General features: G+C 39.4%; 1 protein-coding gene across 3 annotated transcripts in view; it reads left to right on the top strand.

The window, feature by feature from the left end:
• The window catches only part of Slc9a7 (solute carrier family 9 member A7), a 167,160-nt gene that overhangs the window by 62,221 nt on the left and 78,551 nt on the right, over positions 1-26,388 (top strand). For all 3 annotated transcript variants that reach the window (XM_057759236.1, XM_057759235.1, XM_057759237.1), the window contains exons 2-7: positions 965-1,164; positions 2,332-2,409; positions 8,039-8,115; positions 12,037-12,149; positions 22,615-22,720; positions 23,621-23,762. In XM_057759236.1, the coding sequence (XP_057615219.1) occupies positions 965-1,164; positions 2,332-2,409; positions 8,039-8,115; positions 12,037-12,149; positions 22,615-22,720; positions 23,621-23,762 (716 nt within the window). The remainder of the gene's footprint in view (positions 1-964; positions 1,165-2,331; positions 2,410-8,038; positions 8,116-12,036; positions 12,150-22,614; positions 22,721-23,620; positions 23,763-26,388) is intronic.

The raw sequence follows: 26,388 nt of genomic DNA, 5'->3' as shown, positions 1-26,388 counted from the left end.
TGGTAATGATAAATATACTTTTTAAGATTAAGCCTGCCTTTTCTTATACCTTTAAGATTGTTTCACAGGTGGTCAGGATGAGATTATTAAGAACATCATTTTAAATGTGTAGCCTCAAGAAGCAGCTCCCTGGCCCCCGGATCATGACTGCTTAAGTTTACACTACAGTATTTAGCCTCTTAGTGGGTATAGTTACTTTCTCCATGATATTCAGTGCTTGGAATGATCTAAGAAAAACCATTTTGTTTCCCCTCTTCTACCTCTGGTGTGTGGCAAAGCATGTTCCATTTATAGCAACTAAAAATTCCAGTGACTTGGTCCACCTTAGCAGATGACAGCAGGGCTGGTTTGAGGGATGCGCTGGGGGAAAAAAAGGCTCAGTAGTTCTTCCTCATTCTGAAAATGTTACACTGTTTCTCCACCTCATCCTTCTCTACTAAAAGCCTCAGAAATACGACATGAAGCACAAGCAGGTATTAATTCTGTTCATGGGGTCATATTAACCACTATCCTGTTTAATCCTTCTCGTGACTGAGGGACTTAAATCAACAGTGGTATCACTTCCATACTTTCTGTTCTGCCACATGACTGGCCTTTTCAGAGTTCAGCAATGTTTTTTATTAGTGTTTAAAACTCTAGAATAGGCAATCTGGAAATCTCACTCAGCATCTGCCCAGAGGAGGTAGATGGAGAAGAGGAAGAGAGAAACCTATGTCTTTTTAAGTTAGGCATGGAAGTTGGGCAAGCAGGCACATGGCAAAATGGAGGTAGCTTCAGAGTAAAAAAGAATACCGGAGAAAGCATACTGAGACTCTGGCCAGTATCTGAAAGAGAGAAACCAAAAGGGAAAATGACTTTTCTGAATGATTCAGAAAACTGGGCAGGTTTAACACAGCTGCGCCTCTGTAAATGACTGGACAGTTAACCAGGACTGATTCTTTTTATATGTGTCACCCTATTTCAGGGCTCATTGTTGGAGTGATCCTGAGGTATGGCACCCCTGCTACCAGTGGACATGACAAGTCACTCAGCTGTACTCAGGAAGATAGAGCCTTTAGCACCTTATTAGTGAATGTCAGTGGCAAGTTCTTTGAATACACTTTGAAAGGAGAAATCAGCCCTGGCAAGATCAATAATGTGGAGCAGAATGACATGCTGCGGAAGGTGAGCTGGTACCAGACTGTCTGGGACAAAGTTACAGATTCCCTAGCTTCATCTTGACCTTTAGGAGAAAAACCCTTTCTAACTGCTGGAACTTCAGTCACATTCCTGGCTCACTGACTGCTTGAACTTATTAGTGACGGATGCCAAAGACTTAGCTAATCTTCAAAGGAAGAAAGGCTTGTTTTAGGGAGAATTTAAGTGCAAGTATTGTTTTTCAATTTTAAAAAAATCTATTTTTTTCTTTTGAGAAAGCCTCTTAAAATGTAGCTCAGGCTGATCTCAAAATCAGTCTTCCTGCCTCAGCCTCCGGAGTGCTAGAATTATAGGCATTCTTCACTATGCCTAGCTTAAACATTGTTTTTCATTTGATTATGGAGTAGCAAAAATGCTTGAAAAAAGATTATAAGCCTCTCATGTAAGTGATTTCCAGGATAGACAAGAAATCAATATTAAAAGATTTATTCATGTGGGTAGATTAATTGACTTTTATTTCAGTTAATTATTTTAAATATTTAGCCTACCCTTTGTCCCTCCTAAAAAGGTTAGCATGTTTAGAAATGCGTAGTTTCTTTGGCTGTACTATGATTAGCTCTGTAGAAGTTTCAGTGTGAATTCCTTATATCAACAACTGATTTCAGTCTCTGTAAAGTTACTGAACTTCTGTTGATGATCAGGAAGCTACTGACCTCACTGATAACTTTGTCTAGGCCACATGAAGGATTTCAGAAGACTGTTTCCTCAAAAGAGACTTAAATGTAGTAGGATTGCATTTAGAAAAGAGCACATTAATAGTCTGGAAATTAATAAAGACTCAATTGCAATTAAACCTTCATGAATATGTGATAAAAATCAAGATGTTTTTCTTTTCTGTTGAAAAACATTGGCAGCAGCTTTCTGTGAGTTCCTGAAATTGCCTCAAACTGTTAGGACTTAATATGTATTAAGCTAGAACACTGGAATCTTATTCAGAAGTGCTGGGGGAGGAAGAGATAGAGAGGAAGAACATACCAGTCAATAGGGAAATTGTGGCTTCACTGCTGTAATGATTTAACACATTGGTGACTTTTGTTTTAATCAGGCACTTTAGTCAATGGCTTTCAATGTTTAATAAATATTTTCAGTTTATCTTTATCTAAATTTTGACTTTTTTTCTTTTTAAAATTTCAGGTAACATTTGATCCAGAGGTATTTTTCAACATTCTGCTGCCTCCAATTATTTTCCATGCTGGATACAGTTTAAAAAAGGTATGAGCATTTGCTTGTAATTTCTTAAGAGTCTCAGTGTTAATTGACCTAAATAATTTTCTAGTGTTTCCCCTTAAACTCTCAGATTTCTGTGCTCTGTACCCACTCAGAGATCATAGGTGGCTTCATCATCTGTGATTCATTTCTGTTTTAAAATCTAGAGCTCTTTTATACCACCAGCAGGAATGTAACATGATATAGCCACTTTGGCAAGCAAGGTGATAGTTTCTTGTAAAACTGAAGTCCAAGTTGTTTTAAGGGAACAGCTTCACTGCTGAGGATTTCTTGAAGAGAAAGTAAACTTACATTCACACAAAAACTTATGCCACATTCTTCATACAAAACCAAAAAAAAAAAAAAAACTAAAATAAATGCCTTCCTGTGGGTAATGGTTAATTAAACTGTAGTAAATCCATACCATAGAAAAATCTTCAGCGATCACATGGAAAAAATGTTTGCTGTATAGTCAGAAAATCCACATTCAAGGTTATATGCTGTATTACTTTATGTAGCATTACAGGAATGACAAAATTATAGAACTACAGAACAAATTTGTGGTTGCCTGGGATTAGGGATGATGGTAAAGTAGAGTTTGGGGAGAGAGGTCACAAGGGATATTTTTGTAGTCATGGAATATTTCTGTATGTCCAAGGATGGGGTTCAGAGCCTTTCATACACGCTAGATGAGTGTGATGCTCCAGGTCAGTTCTGTATCTTGACTGTGGCAGTAGTTATACAATCTGCACATCTGATAAAATTACACTGATATTGTACTAATGATAGTTTCCTGGTTTTAGATACTTTCCTATAGTTACATATGTTACCATCAGTGTAGGAAAGTGGATGAAGGATACACAACCCTTTCTTTTTTTTTTTTTTTTTTTTTTTCTTTTTTTTGGATTTTTCGAGTCAGGGTTTCTCTGTGGTTTTGGTTCCTGTCCTGGAACTAGCTCTTGTAGACCAGGCTGGTCTCGAACTCACAGAGTTCCGCCTGCCTCTGCCTCCCGAGTGCTGGGATTAAAGGCGTGCGCCACCACCGCCCAGCTACAGAAACCCTTTCTATACTGTCTTTGTAACTTCAGTAAATCCATTGTTAGTTCATAAATAAAAAAAAGTTTTAAAGAACTTGACTATCCCCCTTATTGAGGATCACTGTACTTGACAGCATCTTAAACCTAAACTACTGTTTATTTGAAAAACCAAGTATGTTTACAAAACATAGGTAGATCTTTCTTTCTCTCTTACCCCATCCCTCTCTCCCTCCATCCCCCCTCTCTCTTTCTCATTGTGGGAGTATTGTGTGAAGATTACCTCCCCAAAGGCCTTCCTAGGATAATAGCCCATTTCAACTCTAAAGGAAGACTTGAGACAAACCTTCCAGGTCCAGAGAAGAGAGATCTTGGCTGACAGTAAACATAACATCTTTATGAACTAGAAAATAACTTTTAAATGAGGAAACTCTGGATAGATTAATTGGGAAAACTGTATTAGGAATATAAGAGAGGGTATCACTATAGAATATTCCGACATTCAGCTGATAATAAAGGAGTACTCAGAATAGTTTCGTGCCAGGAAATTGTATGGGGAGGGAGGAGTTAATCTCAGGTATGATTCAGGCACTGTATACCTCATTATTTTTGAGACAGGGTCTTTTATTGGCCTGAAACTCTGTAAGTAGACTAGACTGTCTGGTTAGGGAGTTCCAGGGATCTGCTTTTTTCAACCTCCTCAGTACTGGGATCACAAGTGTGCACCATCATGCCCACCTTGGTTTTTTCTTGTGTGTGTGTATGGCTGTCTGTCTGTGTCTGTTTGTCTTTGTCTCTGTGTGTGTCTGTGTGTGTGCATTTGTGTGGTGTATACATGAGTGAAATTACCTGGTGCGAGTGAGAAGGAACCACAAAACACACAACAAACTTGTTTATGAGTTTATTAGAGAGGGCGTGTACAGGCCTGGGGAATCTGTGCAGAGAGAGAAAGATGGTGAGTCCAGCTTTTTAAAAGCTGCCTAGCGCATGCGCACAGGGAATTGGCGTGACTACGTATTGTACGACAGGGCTCACACGTGCGTGCGTGCAAGGGCTTAGCTGAGCCATATGTGGATCTTGCAGGGGGCCCTTTAACATCCCTTGGGGCCATTAGGCACTTCTTTTGCCCGAGGGCTTGTCTGTACTTGCATGACCCCTAGAACTCGGAAGTATCAGCCTTATGTAGCAAACAGTATGTACTTGTTTGCTTGCATGCAGAGGCCAGAGGAGGGTGTCAAATGTTTCCTTTTGTTGCTCTCTGTCTTGTTGCATTGAGATAGGATTTTTTATTTCATGGAACCAGAAACTCACTATTTGGCTAGGGTGGCTGATCAGCAAGATCTCATGAGCTACCTGTCTTCCACCTCCCAATGCTGGGGCTACAGGAAGACACAGATTTTTTCATGTGTGCTCTAGAGATTAAAATTCAGGTACTTGTGCTAACAAAGCAAGAGACTTTACACCTGAGCCATCTCCCCCTTTTGTTTTATGTGATATCTTCCTAGCCCTTGCACTAATAAATTTGACAAGTGAAATGAACAAATTCTCAAATTAATAAAACTGACCAGAGATAATATGGAAAATTCTATATTAAACAATAAACTGAATTAATAATTAAAAACCTACTACAAACCTACCTGGCTTCATTAGTGGACTCTACCAAGCATTTAAGGAAGAAATAAAACTGTCCCTGCAGAAGCTCTTTCAGAAAATAGAAGACAGAACACTTCCCAATTCCCAAATGCCTGCTCAACAGACTATATTTATTATTACAACAAAACAACAACAACACCCCCAAAACCACGGATAGCCAAAGCAATTCCATACAATAAAGGAACTTCTGGAGGCATTATAATCCCTGACTTCAAACTCTACTACAGAGCTACAGTACTGGAAACATGTAGTGGGATGAGTATCGGGCTGCATCCTGCCTCCCGGCTAGCTTAGCCCCTGAAATAATCATATGAAAATTGTATTAATTAAATTACTGCCTGGCCCATTAGCTCTAGCCTGTTATTGGCTAACTCTCACATCTTGATTAACCCATTTCTATTAAATCTGTGTATCACCACGTGATTGTGGCTTACCTGTAAGATTCTCACCTACATCCATCTCAGGCCAGAGATTCATGGTGTCTGCCACACTTCCCTTCTTCCCAGCCTTCTGTTCTGTCTCCTCCGTCCACCTAAAGGTTGCCCTATCAAAAGGCCAAGGCAGTCTCTTTATTCAACCAATGAAAGCAATACAACAGAAGGACCTCCTACTTAAAAAAAAAAAAACAGCCTGGTATTGGCATAAAAACAGACAGGAGGACCAATGAAACCAAGTAGAAGATACAGATATCAATCCACACACCTATGAACACCTGGTTTTTGACAAAGAAGTAAAAAAAAATATAAAATGGAAAAAAGAAAGCATATTCAACAAATGGTGCTGGCATAACTGGATATCAACATGTAGAAGAATGAAAATAGATCCATATCTATCACCGAGCACAAAATTCAAGTCCAAACGGATCAAGTACCTCAACATAAAGCCAACCACACTGAACCTCACAGAGGAGAAAGTGGTAAGTATGCTTGAACACATTGGCATAGGAGATCACTACCTAAATATAACCCCCATGGCACAAACAATTAATAAATTTGGGAGAAACAATTAATAAATGGGACCTACTGAAACTGAGAAGCTTCCGTAAAGCGAAGGACAAGGTCAATAAGACAAAATGGCAGCCTACAGAATGGGAAAAAATCTTCACCAACCCCACTTAGGACAGAGGTCTGATCTCCAAAATATACAAAGAACTCAAGAAACTGGTCATCCAAAGAACAAATAATCCAATAAAAAAGTGGAGTACAGACCAAAACAGAGAACTCTCAACAGATGAATCTAAAATGGCTGAAAGACACTTAAGAAAATGTTTAGCATCCTTAGTCATCAGAGAAATGCAAATCAAGACAACTCTGAGATTCCATCTTACACTTGTAAGAATGGCCACGATCAAAAACACTGATGACAACTTATGCTGGAGAGGTTGTGGAGTAAAGGGAACACTCCTGTGTTGCTGGTAGGAATGCAAGCTGGTACAGCCCCTTTGGATGTCAGTGTGACGATTTATCAGAAAATTAGGAAACAGCCTTCCTCAAGATCCAGCAATACCACTTCTGGGTATATACCCAAAAGATGTTCAATCATACCACAAGGACATGTGCTCAACTATTTTCAAAGCAGCATTGTTAGCCGGGCGGTGGTGGTGCACGCCTTTAATCCCAGCACTCGGGAGGCAGAGGCAGGCGGATCTCTGTGAGTTCAAGGCCAGCCTGGTCTACAAAAGCTAGTTCTAGGACAGGCTCCAAAGCCACAGACAAACCCTGTCTCAAAAAAATCAAAAAAAAAAAAAGCAGCATTGTTTGTCATAGCCACAACTTGGAAACTACCTAAGTGCCCCTTGACTGAAGAATGGATAAGAAAAATGTTTTACATTTACACAATGGAGTACTTACACAGCAGAAGAAGAAACTAATGACATCTTGAAATTTGTGGGCAAATGGATGGAACTAGAAAACATCATATTGAGTGAGGTAACCCAGATCCAGAAAAACAAATACCATATGTACTCACTCATAAGTGGCTTTTAGACATAAAGCAAAGAAAACCAGCCTACAATTCACAATCCCAGAGAACCTAGACAACAATGAGGACCCTAAAAGAGACAAACAGATCTAATGTACATGGGAAGTAGAAAAAGACTCGATCTCCTGAGTAAATTGGGAGCATGGGGACCATGGGAGAGGGTTGAAGGGGAGGGGAAAGGAAAGGAGAGGAACAGAGAAAAATGTAGAGCTCAATAAAAACAATAAAAAATAATGGCTAACATTTTGATAATCTTTGTTTAATTGTGGGTGTTTGGAGGATTTTTGCTTGTCTATTCCCATTAAGTACTTCTGAATCTCAAATAGAAATTGCCTTTGCCTGTTTTTAAAAGATCTTATGAACAGGTATAACCTTCTCTTCATCAGGAGACCCCATGGACCTGATGACTTGTAAGAAGTGAGCATGTGTGCATATGTGTTTGTGGTGTTCATTTTGAAGCTAACTTTTGAAAATGCAGAACCCCATCAGAGGGATATTTAGGAGTCTGCTTTCTGCAATCAAATTAAGTAGAAAGTTTCTCAGATGATACTTTTTCATTTATTTGTTTCAGACTTTTATCTTTAATGACCTTCTAAGATCCCACTAAAGTAGGGAGTACTTGGCAGAACTGTGAAATAAGCTGGCTTTTGTCCAGTCAAAAAAATTGGTTTACATATATAAACACTCAATTCAGTTCATTATTTTTAGCCTGAATTGTTTTGTCTGAAATTCATCAGGTTCTTGGTAACTTGGTTAGTGATCAATAGTGCAAAGGATATTTTAAAACCACGCTGTTTAAGACTGAATAGCATTATTTCGGAGTGACTCCTGATATTGCTAGATGTATAAACCGTGTGACATAGTAGGTTTTAGAGGCTTTTAATGTAAAGTTTTTGCTTATATGTTTGATTTTTTATTTGGCTTGCTACCAATAATTACTATAATTTCTATTTTTTTGTTTTATTCAGAGACACTTTTTCAGAAATCTTGGATCAATTCTGGCCTACGCCTTCTTTGGGACAGCGGTTTCCTGCTTCATTATTGGGTAAGTCTTCCTTTGTGGTATAACCAGTCTAACATACTACCCAAAGGAATGAGATTCATCAATATAGTGTAGAAAGCAGTATTTTAATATTGTATGAGGATGGAAATTAGTATAGAGCATTATCCTGTGTAATATGGTAGTTGTTAGCTGCATGTGGACATTAAATTTAAATTAAGATGCTCAACATCCTTAACCATCAGAGAAATGCAAATCAAGACAACTCTGAGATTCCATCTTACACCTGTAAGAATGACCAAGATCAAAAACACTGATGACAACTTATGCTGGAGAGGTTGTGGGGAAAAGGGGACACTCCTGTGTGGCTGGTAGGAATGCAAGCTGGTACAGCCTCATTGGATGTCAGTGTGGCAATTTCTCAGAAAATTAGAAAACAACCTTCCTCAGACCCAGCAATACCATTTTTGGTATATTTCCAAAGAATACTTAATCGTGCCACAAGGACATGTGCTCAACTATGTTTATAGTAGCATTTTTTGTAATTGCCAGAACCTGGAAACAACCTAAATGCCCATCGACTGAAGAATGGATAAGGAAAATGTGGTATATCACACAATGGAGTACTGCACAGCAGAAAAAATGACATTTTGAAATTTGTGGACAAATGGATGGATCTAGAAAACATCATATTGAGTAAGGGAACAAAGATCCAGAAAGACAAATATCATATGTACTCACTCATACTTTTAGACATAAAGAAAAAAAAACAGTCTACAGTTCACAATCCCAGAGAACCTAGACAATAATTAGGAGCCTAAGAGAAACATACATGGATCTAATCTACATGGGAAGTAGAAAACGACAAGATCTCCTGAGTAAATTGGGAGCATGGGGAGGGTAGAAATGTGGCAGGAGGAAGAGAGGAGAGGAGGGGAGTAGAGAAAATATATAGCTCAATAAAACAAAAAAATTAAGAAAAATTAAAATTAACTAAAATTACTAGATCATAATTTCTTGTAGCATTCTATGATAAAAACATAGTGTCTCTTAGTCTAGGGCAGAAGCATGAAATTTACATGAACAAGGAGCATCTTTTTTTTTTAAAAATCTGTCTTTTCTCAGTTTACATGCCAAATCCATTTCCCACTCCTTCCCCTCCTCCTGCTCCTTCCACCTTCCCCCCACCCCTCGTTCCACTCCCCATTCACCCCCCAGAGAGGGTAAGGCTTCCCACGTGGAGTCAACAGAGTCTAGCACATTGATTTGAGGCAGAACCAGGGTCCTCCCCACTATATCTAGGCTGAGCAAGGTATCCCTCCAGAGAGAATAGGTTCCAAAAACCCAGAACAAGCAGTAGGGCTAAATCCTAGCCTCACTGCCAGTGGCCCCATAGTCTGCCCCAGCCATAAAACTGTCAGCCACATTCAGAGGACCTAGTTTGGTCCTATGCTGGTTCCCCCACTGTCCGGTTGGTGTTGGAAGGCTTCATTATTAGCTCAGGTAAGCTGATTCAGTGGGTATCTCCATAATGGTCTTGACCTCTTTGTTCATATTCTCACTTCTCCCACTCTTCAACTGGACTTTGGGAGCTCAGCCCAATGCTGTTGGAGCATCTTTCAATACAGAAAGTAAGCTAACGCTCAAAGGACAGACAACCATAAATATACAAGTCATGTCAAAGGAACTCAAAAGCTAACCTGAAGTTCTCACCATAGCCAGAACCCATAAGTATCTGAAACACAACAAGATAAATAACTTTCAATTAGATTATCATACAGAATATAAAATAAATATTCCTGTGTCTATACATAGAGAGATCATTTAATGAAGAAATAAACAAGAAGAGACATTTCACATGCCAAATTGTAGTTAAGTGTTATAGATACATTCCCTTCAAATGTTAGAACTTAGTCCCCTTATCCCCAGCTCTTCATTCCAACCTAGCTTTGAGTGTGGGCTGCATGTTGTGACTTCTTATGATGAGGATGGTACAGGAAGTAGGGAAAGAAGAGAGTAGCTGAAAAATAGAAAGCATGGAAGACACTGTAAGCCTTGTTGTTATTATATATCCTTGAGATTTGTAGGAAGAAGGGCACTTCGCCTCCCTGATCATTTACCCCAAACACATCAGCTTTATCTGGAAAAAAAGCCAGACAAATCTCAACTGAAGGGTACCCTGCAAACTTTCTGTCCAGCAGTGTTCAGAATTGCCAAGATCGTCAAAAACAAGCAGTGGATGAGAAACTGTCACAACCAAAAGGGGACCAGGAGATTTAATGACTAAATGTCATCTGGTAGTTTCGATGGGATCTTAGAATAGAAAGGTGATATTTTTAAAAATGTACAAGCAAATCTAAATGTAATACGGACTTTAACAAAAAAATTAGTTGGAAAACTGGTGATAAAGGCAAGGACCTTCTGTTTTATTCTTTAAAAGGATGGTCTTGAAGTCTCTCCTTAATGGGGTGACAGATCACTGAAGGACACCAGGTTCTCTGGCATGCATTAATGATGATGGGAAGCAAAATGGTGGTAAGGCTGGCAGACAGAAATGTACCATGTAGGTGTAGGTTTTTACTAAAAAGGAATGGAGAAGAAATTCTACTTTTAAGAAATATTTGAAAGGTATGAACGTGAAAACCTTTGATAAGCAGCGAAGAACAAATCATATCTGTTCCATGGAGTGGTCATGGACTGAAGTTGAACTGATTGGAGCAACACCTGGGCACACACTAGGCAAGCATTAAGTTCTAGTCAATTCTTCTCATAAGGATTCCAGTCTACAGTGCAAGCAATTCTTTCACCACTAGCCAGTCCACTGTTCTAGTCACTAAAGACATAAGGGAAGACAGTGACATTGTCTTTACTATCACACATCTTATTAAATGGTTGGCCTTGGCCTTAGTGTACGTGGAGTTAATTCTATGTTATTTTTATTCTTTTAAACCTTGCATTTGCTGTTATTATTGGTACATGCACACAGATACATATACACATGTGTAATACATGATAGGCTATTTTTCAATACTCATTACTGTTTCCGATTATAATCTGCCATGTAGGAAGTTTGCTCCAGCCAAACTGAAATATTGAACTTGGTGATCCCTGTTAGACCATGTCGCATTCTGCCCAATATGAGAGGGGCTATAGCTAGCCTGCTTCACCCAAAGAGAGCAAGAGGCCAGATATATCAGTGGGGACACTGGTGATCTACTAGGACATTTCAAGAGGGTTGTGTCTTTACCTTCTTTGCACTACTTCTTGATGGAGATATTAGTAATGTCAGTCTCTCTAGCTTCACCCAGCCCCTTAGTTTTTATGACTTGAGCTATACTATCTTATAAGTCTACATTGTAGTCATTTATTATACATTATTTGAGGCTCTACCTTCTATTCTCCTCTATCACCCAGTTGATCCTTTAACTTCATGACTCATCAAAGATCATACCTCACAGATGATATAGTTGTTAATGAGAACAACTTTTAAGAGTGAAATATTCAGAGATTGGGATGTAATTCAGTTAGTGCAGTTTACCTAAAATGCACAAAGCTTTGGGTGGTGGTGGGTTATATCTGTAATTATAGCACTTGAAAGGCAGAGGCAAGAGAATCAGTTCAGGGCCATCGTTGAGTGGATCAAAAGTTGAAGGTCATCCTCTGCTACATAGCAAGTCAAGGCTAGATTAGTCAATGCGAGACTTTCTCTCAGTGCCCCACCCCCATGCATGCACAAAAAAGCAACAATAACAAAAGAAGTATTTAGATACTTCTGCAAGATAATAACTATAAACCATTGTTAGGTGTCAAAGTTCTATTTGCCTAGGTTCCTGGTAAGTGTCCAACCATAGCAACTGCCCATACTTTCCTGAATCTCCCTTAAAGTACAATGTTCTAATATCACTCTATTACTGTTTATATGTCAGCAAAATGTTCCCCTGACACTGTTTACCTCTCATCCTACAGAAATCTTATGTATGGGGTGGTGAAACTCATGAAGATTGTGGGCCAGCTCTCTGATAAATTTTACTACACGGATTGTCTCTTTTTTGGAGCAATTATCTCTGCCACTGACCCAGGTAATTTGACATTTGGCTTGATCATTGTGTTACTATATTATGTAAATCTTATAAAGTTAAGAGCAGTTGTTGACTTTTTTACAGTAGAGAGACTGTGGCATTAAGAGATGATGGAGGAAGTGAATGGTAGTTAGATCTGGTCTACAGAGCTAGTTCCAGGACAGACTCCAAAGCTACAGAGAAACTCTGTCTCAAAACATCAGAAAAAAGAAATGGAATTAATTTATAGACCTTCTTTCCTGTACCTCAAAAACAAATAAGATAGCTTGACTCCAAGTTAGAGTATATAAAGCAGAGCAGGGGACTGGAGAGATGACTCAGTGGTTAAAAGCACTTGCTGCTTGTGTAGAGGACCCAGGTTTGATTCCCAATATTCACATGGTGGCTCACAACCATCTGTAGCCCCAGTTACAGGGAAAATACCCATACACATAAATTTTTAAAGTTTCCCAAAGTATCAGCTATTACTTTCTCTAATGCCAGCTATTACAACTGTGTTTTCCATGTCTGGGTTCAGATGCAGCTTTAAAAAAATCCACATGAATATATGTATTCACACATACATATATATTCCTAAATATAATCTTCTGGGTTCATATAATGTTACTTGTATGTACGATTTCAGGGCTGTGAAAACAGAGACCATGAATTTGAAGGAGAGTAGGGATGGATATTTGGAATGAGGAAAAGGAAGGGGGAAGTGTTGTAATTAAGTTGCAGTCTCAAAAATAAAAAAAAAAACAATTGCACATGTACTGAATGTGTAAGAGAGTTCTGTTCTTGTCTCATTCCCTAACCAATATAGTATAACAACTACTTACATAGCATTTACCTTGAATTAACTATTACAACCAGTTTAGCTATACTTTCAAATGCAACAGGGTACACATAGGTTTTATATACACTTATCATTTTATATAAGGGACTTCAACATTTATAGATTTTGGTATCTCTGTGAAGAAGTTCCTGGAACTGATTCTCTTCACATAATGAGGATTGACTGACTATACATCTTAGAAATAAATTACAGAGAAAGGGTTGGTCTAGTCCTAACAATGGAAGTATAAAAATCTTGATGTTTCTGTTCTTGCTTAGATGTGCAGAAGCATGCATGTGTAAAATACTCTCTAACATTCTGAATAGTGATAATCTTTTATTTTTATTTTTTAAAAAGAAAACAAACGATTTCCGGGAATCCACAAGGATGACCCCACCTAAGACCCTAAGCAATAGAGGAGAGGGGGCCCGAACTGGCCTTGCCCTATTGAATAGCATGGTGCTAGACAGTTGTATAGTTGAGGACTTGGTGCTATGAACAAAAATGGCCTTGAAGTTAGTACTTTGTCTTCTGCTATTATTGTGACCTCTGTTTGAGAGATATTACCTGCATGAAACTAGTATGGGGGTTAATAACTTACAATAATATAGTTTAGTTGTGTGAATTCCAAAATTAGTGATTTTAAAACTCAACAGAGCCAGTGGTGGTGGTGGTGTTTGCCTTTAATCCCAGTACTCAGGAGGCAAGTGGGGCAGGCAGATCGCTGAGTTTGAGGCCAGCTTTGTCTATAGAGCAAGTTCTAGGATGGCCAGAACTGTTACACAGAGAATAAAAAGAAAAAGAAAAAAAAAAACAAAAAAGGAAAAAAACCCTCAACTGAAAGCAAGTAACTAAGTGGGAATGTGGAGGGACAGAATAGCAGAAGTCAGTGTTGGTGGGCATAAAGGGAACTAGACCAGCTGCACTTGTTTGATTGTTTGCTTTTGGAGACAGGGTCTCTCATTGTAGCCCAGGATGGCTTAGAACTCACTTGTATAGCACAGACCGACTTCATTACTGCCTCGACCTTCTTAATGCTGGCATTACAGGTGTGAGCTAGCACATCTAGCTGTTTGCTTAATGATTAAATTTGGGAGTCTGTTCTGAGAAGTCTTGGAGATTGAAGTTTTTTGATAGTCCTGAGAATGGTTCTTTCTCAAGAAAGCCACTGAGATGTTTCTGAGCAGCAAAATACACATATTTACAACTGTAACCACTCTTTTGATAAATGCCCAACTGATGATTATGGCCCATAGAGCAAGAAGTTGGTTTTAAGGGGATGACTAGATCAGATTGGCTTTTTGTTCCTAAGTCATCAAACACAAATTCTAGTATGGAGTGGTATTGACTGGCAGGAAAAAAATAAGCTTCTTATCCTTGATTATACTGTACCTGACTTAACATATCAATCTTCGGTTTTCTCATTGAAAATGGCACCATATATGTGGGGTTACAGCCCTCTCCACTTGTGGTTGGTATCATGGGATCCATATTTCATCTTTTTAGAAGGCCATTTTACGGCCGTGCTGTGGTGGCGCACGTCTTTAATCCCAGCACTCAGGAGGCAGAGGCAGGCAGACCTCAATGAGTTCGAGGCCAGCCTGGTCTATAAGAGTTAGCTCCAGGACAGGCTCCAAAGCTACAGAGAAACCCTGTCTTGAAAAACAAACAAACAAACAAACAAAAAACAACATAAAAAGGGCCAATTTAGATTGATCTGTCATTGAGGAAAGGAAATATAGGATGCCATCTTCTAGTATATCGATAGAAAATGAGTGCTATTTCTTCTTGTGACACAGTACGAAATGATTCTCCTAGTCTTTTCCCCCCTTCGACACAGGGCTTCTCTGTAGCTTTGGAGCCTGTCCTGGAACTAGCTCTGTAGACCAGGCTGGTCTCGAACTCATTGAGGTCTGCCTGCCTCTGCCTCCCAAGTGCTGGGATTAAAGGCGTGTGACACAATGACCTGGCTTCCCCCAGTCTTAATTTGTGTGTACATGCATGTATGGAGGGAGTTGCTGAGAATCAAACTCTGAGCACACTAGGCAAGTGTCTCGCCCATTGAGATATACTACTAACTAACCCTGTTACCCTCCATTTTAATCCTGTTTCTTATGTACCCCTCAGAGTCAATCAGCATAGCAGATTTTAAAATCTCTGATCCAAATTAGTTGTCCAAAACTAATTCTCTAGTTATACCACTCAGTTGTCACCTTTTGAGATGTTTCCAGTGTGCCACCTACCTGGTCACTCTTCCTAGACCTCTTTTTTTGAGACAGGATTTCTCAATAACTGTGAAGCTAGTCCTGGAACTAGATCTTGTGGACTAGGCTGACCTCGAACTCACAGAGATCCACCTGCCTCTGCCTCCCGAGTGCTGGGATTAAAGGCGTGCGCCACCACGGCCCAGCTATTTCTCTTTATAGCTCTTGGAATTAAGTCCATTTTGTACATAGAGATATGGGTACTTTATAGTGAGCATTCACAAATATTAAATGATATTTCATAAATAAGTGATGTGTTCAAGAAAAGTCAATTGAATGAACAGATCAGGTTCTAAAGATGCTTTTCTTCTTCCTGTGTGTGCCAGCTATTCTGTGATCTGTAAAGGGTCTTGCAGTGGTGGGAAAGTCTGTTGCATACTGTATTAGTAGCTTTGCATCACTACAGGAAAATGTTGGAGACAGTAACTTAAGAAAGAGAAATGATTTTTCTTTGTTCATTTTGTTTTGTTTTGTTGTTTGTTTGTTTGTTTTTGAGACAGGGCTTCTCTGTATAGCCCAGGCTGTCCCACACTTGCTTTATAGACTAGACTGGCCTTCAACTCAGAGATCTGCCTGCCTCTGCCTCCTGAGTGCTGGGACTAAAAACATGCACCACCACCACTCACTTAAAAAACCTCACTTTGGGGGGTTTAGGTTGAAAATCAGGTATTCCACAATGGTTTGGCCATCTGATAAGTGTGTAGGATGGTGATGGTGGGGGTATATTCTTAAGTAGGTGGTAATATCTCAAGCCAAGAGCTCAGAAATGGTGAGAAACTAGGGTCCCCCAGAACAGTAATTGAAGTCCCTTCTCTCAAAGTTCCTCAGCATCACCTAATGCTGCTTCCTAGAGGACCAACCCATTTTATGTGAAAGTTTACAGGAAATTCAAATTACATCCAAAAAAAGGGCAAATCCCTTTCCCAGCCTGCTATCCCTACATCATTCTCTTTTGGATGCTGCCATCTACTGTGGATATTTCCTCACTGTTGTCTGGCATAGACTTGTACCACAAAGTTCCTGACTTGCTTTCTAAGATGATAGCAGGAATAAAGAGGAGTTAAGATTCATAACAGATCTAGGTAACTGTCCGTTGTTAATGGTATTAGACATGCTTTCATTGTCATGAGCAATTAACTATGTTTTGTTTTTACTATTGGTAATTATAACATTTTAGGCAAGTTATGTTTAAAAGTCAAAAAGGCTTTTTGAAGTTATATAATATAATCCTCCACTTAGTCAAATATGATAGTTATTTTTAACTACTCACTGATTGGTTTAAGAAACACTAGGGCATTAATAAAGAATACCTTTGAGTATGCCTATGAGGGTGTTTCCAGAGTAGATTAATGGAGGGGGTTAAGACATGACCTGAGTGTGGGTGGCATTACTCCATTGAAAAGAGACAAAATCAGCTAACACGAGTATTCATCTCTCTTTGCTTCCTGATTGTAAACACAGTATGATTAGCCATCTCATGCTCTTGGTAACATTCCTTCCCAGCAACGACAGACTATATTGATCAAACCATGGGCCAGAATAAACCTTTCCTCCCCTAAGTTGTGCTTTTCAAGTCACAGGTATGAGAAAAGTAACCAATCCACCAAATCTTTGGACTTTGCTGTGTGCTGAATTCTTTAACAGTTGATGGCTGTTGTATGTCTTCTGCTTGCCCCTTCACAATTACCTGCTGCCCTTTCCTCTTCCTCAGCCCTAGAAGCTGGCTTATATGGAACGTCAAAGGTTCCTTTGCTTTCTGATTTCCCATTGGATTTGTCTATAGTGAATGCCACTGGAAGGAGGATGGAAGTATAGGAATCCTTCAGACCAGTTGTACCTCTTCATCAGAAGTAACAGCTCCTTTCAAGGAACCCAGTCCCTACAACTCCAGATTCTTTTAACTACTCCTTGCTCTTGAGCCTTCAGACCTATGGATGTAAGTTCCCTGGTTCTGGCCTCAAGCACTGTCTTCTCCCTTCTGTTTTCCTGTACTCTTCCTACATTTTTATAAATAACCTCTTTATAAAGCTTTTTTTAAATTCTTGTTTTTTCCAGACAAGGTTTCTCTGTGTAACAGTCCTGGCTGTCCTGGAACTCCCTCTTTAGACCAGGTTGGCTTTGAACTCACAGAGCTCTGCCTACCCCTGCCTCCCAGAGTGCTGGGATTAAAGGAATGCACCACCATCTAAAGCTCTTCTTAGTTTGCTGTTTGAGTGTGCCATTTGTTTTCTTCTAAGACCCTCTCTGACTGATAGAGTCTGATGCCCAGGATCTCCTGCTCCTAGACTGCCAACTCTAGATACTGTTTATTTTTATTTGCTTCCATCAGTGTTGAGTCCCTGAATCCTCAATGTATGTGATGTGGATAGAGCCCCCCACACAACAGTCTACAGTGGACAGATGATGTAACTGAGGAATGAAGCCTCTCGTTTCATCATTGAGATTTGGTGGATTTCATTAATGAAGTATAGAGAAGCCCATGCATTGCAGAGTTTTGTTTTCTTACCCTTAAATGGTAATATTAGCCGCCTCATAAGGTTTTATATGAACTGAATTAAATTAAAAAATGCTTAACATGGTTATCTGTTTTATGGTAACTCATCAGCATTTGTGATTATCATTGTTAAATTTTCTTCAGCAGCTGGATTTTTTTTAAAAGGCAATTCTTATAGTATATACTAGTAAACTTCTAGAGTCAAAGTTTTGCATGAGGAGGCCATAAATTTAATTCATGTAATAAATTATATGGAACAAAGCTTTTTTTTTTTTTTTTGGTTTTTCAAGACAGGGTTTCTCTGTGGTTTTGGAGCCTGTCCTTGTAGACCAGGCTGGTCTCGAACTCACAGAGATTCACCTGCCTCTGCCTCCCAAGTGCTGGGATTAAAGGCATGCGCCACCACCGCCCGGCTTGGAACAAAGCTTTTTAAAAAGTCTTATCCCTAATGGTTTCCATGTTGTGTAAGCTGTCGCATCAGGCCAAATGGGAGAAGTTGACTTTGTGTCTTGAGATAGCATCAGTGTTGTAAGAATATGTCCTCTAAGAAGCATTGCTGGCAGGCATGTAGCCTGTTCCTACTAGTTTATGTCATGATAAAGAGGTTATTCTGTTATTCTTCAAATCCAAATTAGGTGTTTATCTTTTGTAAATGAATTAAAAGTTTTGAAAAAGAAAGCATGTTGGATGGAATGTTACTTCAAGATGTCCTTTAGTCCCTAACAAAAATAGAGAAAACAGGACAGCAAAAGAAAAAAACACCCATAAAGGAAATAGCAGACTATTGCAGTAGAAACAGTGAGGCTTGGATATAAAAATAGCACCTCTGCAGAGGAAAAGAAGGAGTGCTGATCATTTTGAGTGCTATGAAAGCCAGAAATTTCCCTCCAATATTTACACACTAAAGTAAGAGTCCCCACTGAGAATAAATACTGTTAGCCTGTATGGTGACACTTGAAGCTGATAGGGACATTCAATGTTCAGATTTGCTGATGAGTATACGGAGACTAAAGTAGGTCAGAGGCTGTGCGAGTGATCTGAGTTATGAGGGCTCTTAGAAACACACAGAAAATGACCATCAGATGGTGCAGTGAGTAAAGATTCTTGTACAAGTTTGGTAAATTGAGTTCCAAACCTGGAATCCGTGTAAAGGTGGGGAGAGAGAACTGACTTCATAAAATTGTGTTACAACCTCCACACATATGTGTGACACACAATAACAATTTTTTGAGACTGAGTCTTACTGTGTAGTCTTGGCCAGCCTGAAACCCATTGTATAGACCAGGTTGGCCTCTAACCCATTGAGGTCCACCTGCCTCTGCCTCTTGAGTGCTGGGATTAAAGGCATGTGACACTGTACATAACTAATAATATTTTTTTATAAAAATAAATGCCCACGAAAGATATTTCTGGAAGAATTGACCCATTCCCCAAAGAGGAACTGCTGGGGCTATTGAGTTTGATTGACAGGTCATTAAAAGAGGAAGATAGATTGAATTCTAGTTGGGGTGGGATGGAAAATGCTGGAATCAGTGGATCTCAGAAAGTATTGGGGAAATGGTCATATTTATTAGTTGTTTGTAACTGCTGTGAGAAAATTCCATAGCCGACGGTAAAATAAGGAAGACCGAGTTTATTTTCGTGTATGATCCTAGAGTGACAGAGTCTGTTGATATTGGGAATGCATGGCATGGTAGCAGGAGCAGGAAGCTGGATAATTGCATTTTCTTTCTTTTATATTTGCATGTGCACCCAGGAAGTTGGGGGGAGGGGAGAAGTGGAACAAGCCTGCAAACCTTCAAAGTTTGCTGCCCCAGTGATGTATTTCCAGCAAGGTTCCACCTGCTAAAGGTTCCATAGCCTCCCCCAAACCACCATCTGGATACCAAGTATTTAAATACACGAGCCTATGGAGGTCATTCTCATTCATTACACTGCATCAGAAAAAGGAACCCATACACTAACCTTGCCACACCTTCATTAAATATAAGCAACACTGTCAAGTTGAGGTTGAATAGCATGTAAACCTAAGGAAAAATGAAGTTATCCCCTTGAATAAGAAAACTACAGTAATGAGGTTAGACTATGAAAATATGACTCCATCCTAACGGATGCAACTTTCTTCTGATTCCAAAAGATGCTAAGGTGAATTAAGAGAGTGATAGACAACCTGTTGTAGCTTCTATCCCAGTACTTGGGAGACAGAGTCAAGTAGTTTTTTATGAGTTCAAGGTCAATCTATATAGTGAGATCCTATCTTTATTATTATTATATTATTACTACTACTACTACTACTACTAATAGCCAGGCGATAGTGGTGCACACCTTTAATCAGAGGCAGGTGGATCTCTGTGAGTTTGAGGCCAGCCTGGTCTACAGAGTGAGTTTTAGGACAGCTAGAGCTACACAGAGAAACCCTGTCTCAAAAATCCTCCCTAACAGAAAGCAATAGGCATTACAAAAGAGCTGTCTATGCCCCTGGCTTGGAAGAACTAAAGAACTAAATCATAAGGCACCTTGAGAAAAGAGCTCACAGAAGGGGATCAAGGAGGAACCTAGCAGAGAGAAAGGTTTTATTTATTTATTTATTTATTTATTTATTTATTTATTTATATTCTTTTTTTAATTAAAATTTCCACCTGCTCCCCGTTTCCCATTTCCCTCCCCCTCCTCCCACATATTGCCCCCTCCCCCCACTCCCCCATCCCCACTCCTCTTCTCCTCCCCCCACTCCATTCCCCCTCCCTCTCGATACTGAAGAGCAGTTCAGATTCCCTGCCCTGCGGGAAGACCAAGGTCTTCCCCCTTCTATCTAGGTCCAGGAAGGTGAGCGTCTAAATAGGCTAAGCTCCCACAAAGCCAGTTCATGTATCAGGATCGAAACCTAGTGCCATTGTCCTTGGCTTCTCATCAGCCTTCATTGTCCGCCATGCTCAGAGAGTCCAGTTTCAACCCATGCTTATTCAGTCCCAGTCCAGCTGGCCTTGGTGGGCTCACAATAAATCAGTTCCACTGTCACAGTGGGTGGGTGCATCCCTCGTGGTCCTGACTTCCTTGCTCATGTTCTCCCTCCTTCTGCTCTTCATTTGGACCTTAAGAGCTCAGACCGTTGCTCCAAATTGGGTCTCTGTCTCTATCTCGATCCATCGCCAGATGAAGGTTCTAAGGTGATATGCAAGATATTCATCAGTATAAGATAGAGGTTATTTTAAAGTCCATTCTCTTTAAAATGGGCAGACTGAAACGATAGTTTCAAACAGTGTGTGTTTGGGTTGTTACACTATAAAGAAAGGGGGGAAATCACTGTAAAATTCACACAATGGGTTATTTTTAGTGAAGGGGGCTTGAGATTGGGATGGGACACATGTATATGAAGGGGGCTGGCAAATTCTTGGATTGGTAAGCAAACTGACTTTTTTCTAATTACTCACTGAACTAAGCATTTGGTTTGGTGTTCTATTTCTCTAAGTAGTAGTACTTTTGGCTACAAATACCAGAAAACCTGGCTGATGCAAGCTTAAACAAAATTAGATGTTTATCTTGAATCCTACCCGTGGCCTAGTACCATGAGTTCTCTCCTAGCTGGGAGCACCTAGGACCTTCTTAATCTTTCTACTATATTACTTTGGGTTTCAGTGGTACTTCCATTGCCTTGTCGAGGTAAGCTGGATGCATGTGTCTTTCTCTATCATCTTCTGCAGATAGAGGCCAGGGATATGGTATGCAGGTCAACCCCCACAGCAAAGCAATTATCTGGTCCCAAATACGAGTAAGGCTGAAGTTGAGAAACCATGTTCTAGCAGTAAGTCTCAGTGTGTATGAACTGAGAATACTTGGGGTTCCCCAAAACCCTTTCAAGGGGCCCATCAGGTCAAAACTGATTTCATAATAACAGCAGTACCTTATTTGTCTTTTTACTCTCATCTTTCCCACATGTACAGTGGGGTCTTCCAGAGGCTGCACAAGAACATAGTATTATTATCTGTCCCTTAGATATAGAAACAGCTGTGAGAAACATCTGGTAATCCAAGAGTTTAAAGGGATACCCTTTTTCTTTCCAGATTTTTATTTCAGAAAGTGTAGTTTTTATTAAAATATTTCATGTTAGTATATAAAAGTTATTATTTAAAATGCACAAATACCTAATTTTATGCTGTATTCAATAAATATCAGTATTAGGAGCACAGGTCTTAGAATATAAAGGAGTTTAGAGGTTAAAAGTTTCAGATATTGATCCAGAGAATCATTGGTTTTTAAATGCTTCAGAAGTGTGAAAACTGGGGAAAGTGTAATTATGGCCTGAGCATGGCAGTGCATGTCTGTAATCTTAACATTCAGGGGACTGAGGCAGGAGGGTTGTAAGTTCTACGACAACCTGGGCTATATAAAAGACCCTTTCTTAGTTATTTCTTCCCTAACAAGTATAATTACAGGTGATTTGTCATGGAGAAAGCCTTTATCAGTCTATTCTACACCCTGACTCTGTGCTGAGTTCTGGGAGTACTAAGGTTAAAAAAAAAAAAAAGGATTTCTATCTTCAAAAAATTGCCAACTCACAAAAAGAGACAAATTATATAAGTGGCTCTACCCCGCCACCCCCCAATTTCTATACAAGGTATTTTCAGTATGTTGGCGTTATTAGGGCTGTGTACTTTGGCGCAGACAGCAGTGTACTTCGGTGCAGGGATCATCAGACTCAATGATCACATCAAACCTCATCTAGATTAGAAGCTTAACATTTTCCCTTTTATCATTTACTAGACAGGTATTATTAGATGGTACCAAACCACCTTGTACCATCTAATAGACAATTAGCCTCTATAAACCTGTAATCTGTAGTTTGACGGCAGAAGCCAAAACTAATTTCTATGCTTTGGGCCTCTATTTCAGTGACTGTGTTGGCAATCTTTAATGAACTGCATGCAGATGTGGATCTTTATGCTCTTCTGTTTGGAGAGAGTGTCCTGAATGATGCTGTTGCCATTGTACTGTCCTCGTAAGTAACTGGTTCTGGAGGGAGGTGGGGTAGGGGTAGGATAATGTTTCTGGCTTTGTCCCTTAGCAGCATTCAGGATGCTGGTGCCAGCATAGCATGGTGGCTGCAGCTTAAATTAAATGTAGTTGCTCCGGGCAGTGCTTGTTAGACTCCATGTTTGTTGTTATTTTCAGTTCCAGTGAGTCTCCTTATCCCTCGGGGATACAGTTTAAGACCCCTTGTGGATGCTTGAAACCATACTGAACCCTGTTGATGATTTTCACATACATACAAATACATATCTATAATAATAAAGTTCAGTATATAAATTAGACAAGTAGAAAGTTAGCAATAACTAATATTAAAGTAGAACAATTAAAATAATGTTTCAGTTGTAATAAAATTACACAACAAGCTTACTCTTTCAAAATATTATTGAACTTTTCACTAACGTAATAAATATTTTATGACATCTCTTTGGCAGATTCAAATTTTCAGCAACACTACTTTTTCTTGTTGGAAACATTATTAAGTAAAATAAAGGTTGTTTGAACATAAATGCTATAGTCTGATAATCTCAATGGTTTCTAATGGACTAATAGTCAGTTAGCATATACCACGTGGATACATTAGTGAAAGTAGTGATTCATGTCATGGACAGGATCCAGCTGAATGGTTGGAGATTTCATCATGCTGTTGAGAACAGTATATAATTTAGAACTTATAAATAGTTTATTTCTGGATTTTTCTATTTCATGTTTTTAGTTTGAGGTTGACCTCAGGTAACTAAAACCACAGAAGGTAAAATAGTGAAGGAGGGTCGGGACTGTTTAGTGAGTCGTGATGTAGAACCAGTGTGGTCATCTTTTCAAAAATAAAAACAAAAACAAAACTTTCTCTCTCTTTGTTTTTAAACTCCAGGTCTATTGTTGCCTATCAGCCAGCAGGACTAAATACCCACGCTTTTGACGCTGCTGCCTTTTTTAAGTCAGTTGGCATTTTTCTAGGTATATTTAGTGGCTCTTTTACGATGGGAGCTGTAACTGGTGTTGTGACTGCTTTAATATCCTTTTAAAAAAAGTTTTGGTCCCTGCCTGGCTACACATACATGATATTGTGTTTGCAAAGAGAAAGTTCTCAGTTCCTCCTTTCAGCTCAGAATCTTAAATTGATTGTTCTCCTGAGATGTGGTACTTCCTCATCTGGGTCAGGCACAGTGATTGGGCCCCTAAGTAATAATCTGAGAAAAACACTGGGAAATTGGACTCTGAGAATTACAAAAGAAGAGGTATTGAAAATGGGGTTGGGGATATGTTGAGGTATCTGAAGTGGGATGTAGGGAGTTGGGGTACATATGATCAGAATGCTAGCATGCATGAAATTGTTAAAGACTAAGTAAAGCAAATTTTCTCAAGAGTGTGAAAGAAGGAAATACGATCAATGAAACATAAGATATACTAAATAAAGATGGGGAATTCAACTCTAGATTTTGCTTTGTCCTTACCATTGCTTCTTCTCTCCCTTCCTTATAACCCAGTTGGAACACTAATTTTAGGGGATGAAGAGACTGAGGAACCCAGAGGAGGCTTGTAGTCAGTGACCACTGGGTCAGGCTGTACTTTAGCTTCTGGTTACTGGTGCTGTCTGCTGTTCAGGGACTATGAACATTAAGGTAGCCATAACTAACCCGGAGTAATTGGTGAATGTAGTGTGAGCTGTGGGCTGCGTTCCCACCCAGCTCCGCACGGCTAGCTTTATCTGAAATAATTACATGGAGACTGTATTCTTTTAAACACTGCCTGGCCCATTAGTTCCAGCCTCTTATTGGCTAACTCTCACATCTTGCTTTAGCCCATATTTAATAATCTGTGTAACACCACAAGGTGGCTTACCAGGAAAGATCTTAACCTGCATCTGTCTGGAGTGGGAGAATCATGGTGACTGCCTTACTTGGCTTCTTTATCCCAGCATTCTGTTCTGTCTACTCTGCCTACCTAATTTTCTGTCCTATCAGGGCCAAGGCAGTTTCTTTATTAATTAACCAATGAAAGGAACACATAGAAAGCAACATCTACATCAGGTGAGAATTATTGAACTTTCCACTGTGTCTTCCATGACAAAGGATAGTATATTTAGTTTAAAATAACCAAACATAAAGAGAAAACCATGGAAAGAGCTAGCAGTCCCTCTACATATGTGCTGAATCCTCCATCACAGTACTCTCTTTGATTGGCATTACTAATGAATGTAATACAAACCACATTCATTTTATGTGTAACCAGTATAGATAATATGGAAAATTATTAGTGAGATTTTTTTTAGCTGTTTGATTTTTTTTTTTAGTCTTTGAGATATGTATCCTTTGTTCTTTGCAAAATCGCAGCTATGCCTAACTACATTTTAAATGTTGAGAGTAGCTAGCAGCTACTTTGTTATAAAACACACATCAAGCTAGCTTTATTTAAAGGCCCTGGTACTGAGGGCTTAATTGCTCAGTGAACTTGTTTGTGAGTTGCTTCTATGTTGATGGCATATTGAATGGTTGTGATAGGAGGAAGATTCCCTTTGTTCTCAAAAGGAGACCTCAGGACTTCATTGCTGTTCCAGGAATTATAGATTTCTTTTTTTTCTGTCACATACATGGGTCAGGCCTTAATCATGGAAATTAGAGACTTAAGAGCCTGTCTTCCCAGATCTGCCCAAGGCCTTCCCAGTCCTATGAGAACTAACCTGTCAGTCAAGCCTGCAGCCAGAAATTTATTCTTAGAATCATAGTAATTCATTTCCTATAGAGTTCACCCATTTAAAGCATGCAACTCAATTGTTTGCATTCCTTATATCATTAATTTTTAAAATCATGGTAATATATAATAAAATTTGCCTCAGTACACAGTTTAAAGTAAGTACAGGATCTGACAAAATGACTCAACAGGTAAGGAGTTTTTCCACCAAGCCTGATGACTTGAGCTTGATTCCTGGAACCCACATGGTAGAAGAAACTACTCCCTACGGGTTGTCCTCTGACCTTCACTTGCTTGCTTAGCAGGGACGTGTCCCCCCTCTTACACACACACACACACACACACACACACACACACACACCATTTTAAGTTATTAAATACACATTTTAAGTTTTTAAATACATTCACAGTGTTGATTATCCCTTCCTACTGCCTGTTTCCAGAATGCTATTCCTCATCTCAGACAGAAACTCTGTACCAATTCAACAACTCTGCACTCCAGCTCTGACTCTGGTAACCTGTATTCTACTGTAAAGTTTCTTTTATTTTGTATGGTGGTGGGGTGATCAAACCCAGGACTGCAAACATGCAAGGCACCATTCAGCTACACCACCAGCCCTTGGAAAGCTGATATTTTTAAAATTTTGTTACTTGAAAATTGAGCTCAGGGCTGGAGAGATGGCTCAGCAGTTAAGAGCACTGACTGCTCTTCTGAGAACCTGGGTTCAATTTCCAGCACCCTTATGGCAGCTCAACTCTGTCTGTAATCCCATTTCCAGGGTATCTGACACCCTCACACAGATGTACATGCAAGCAGAACACTAATGTACATACAATAAAAATAAATAACTTAAAGAAAGAAGTAAAATTGAGCTGTATGTGGTGGCGCATACCTTTAATCCCAGCACTTGGGAGGTAGAGGCTGGTAGATCTCTGAGTTTGAGGCCA

Source organism: Chionomys nivalis, chromosome X (assembly GCF_950005125.1).
Source record: "Chionomys nivalis chromosome X, mChiNiv1.1, whole genome shotgun sequence".
NCBI classification, from domain to species: Eukaryota; Metazoa; Chordata; class Mammalia; order Rodentia; family Cricetidae; genus Chionomys; species Chionomys nivalis.
Note: the sequence above shows the minus strand (reverse complement) of the source record. Positions and strands in the feature narration are given on the sequence as shown.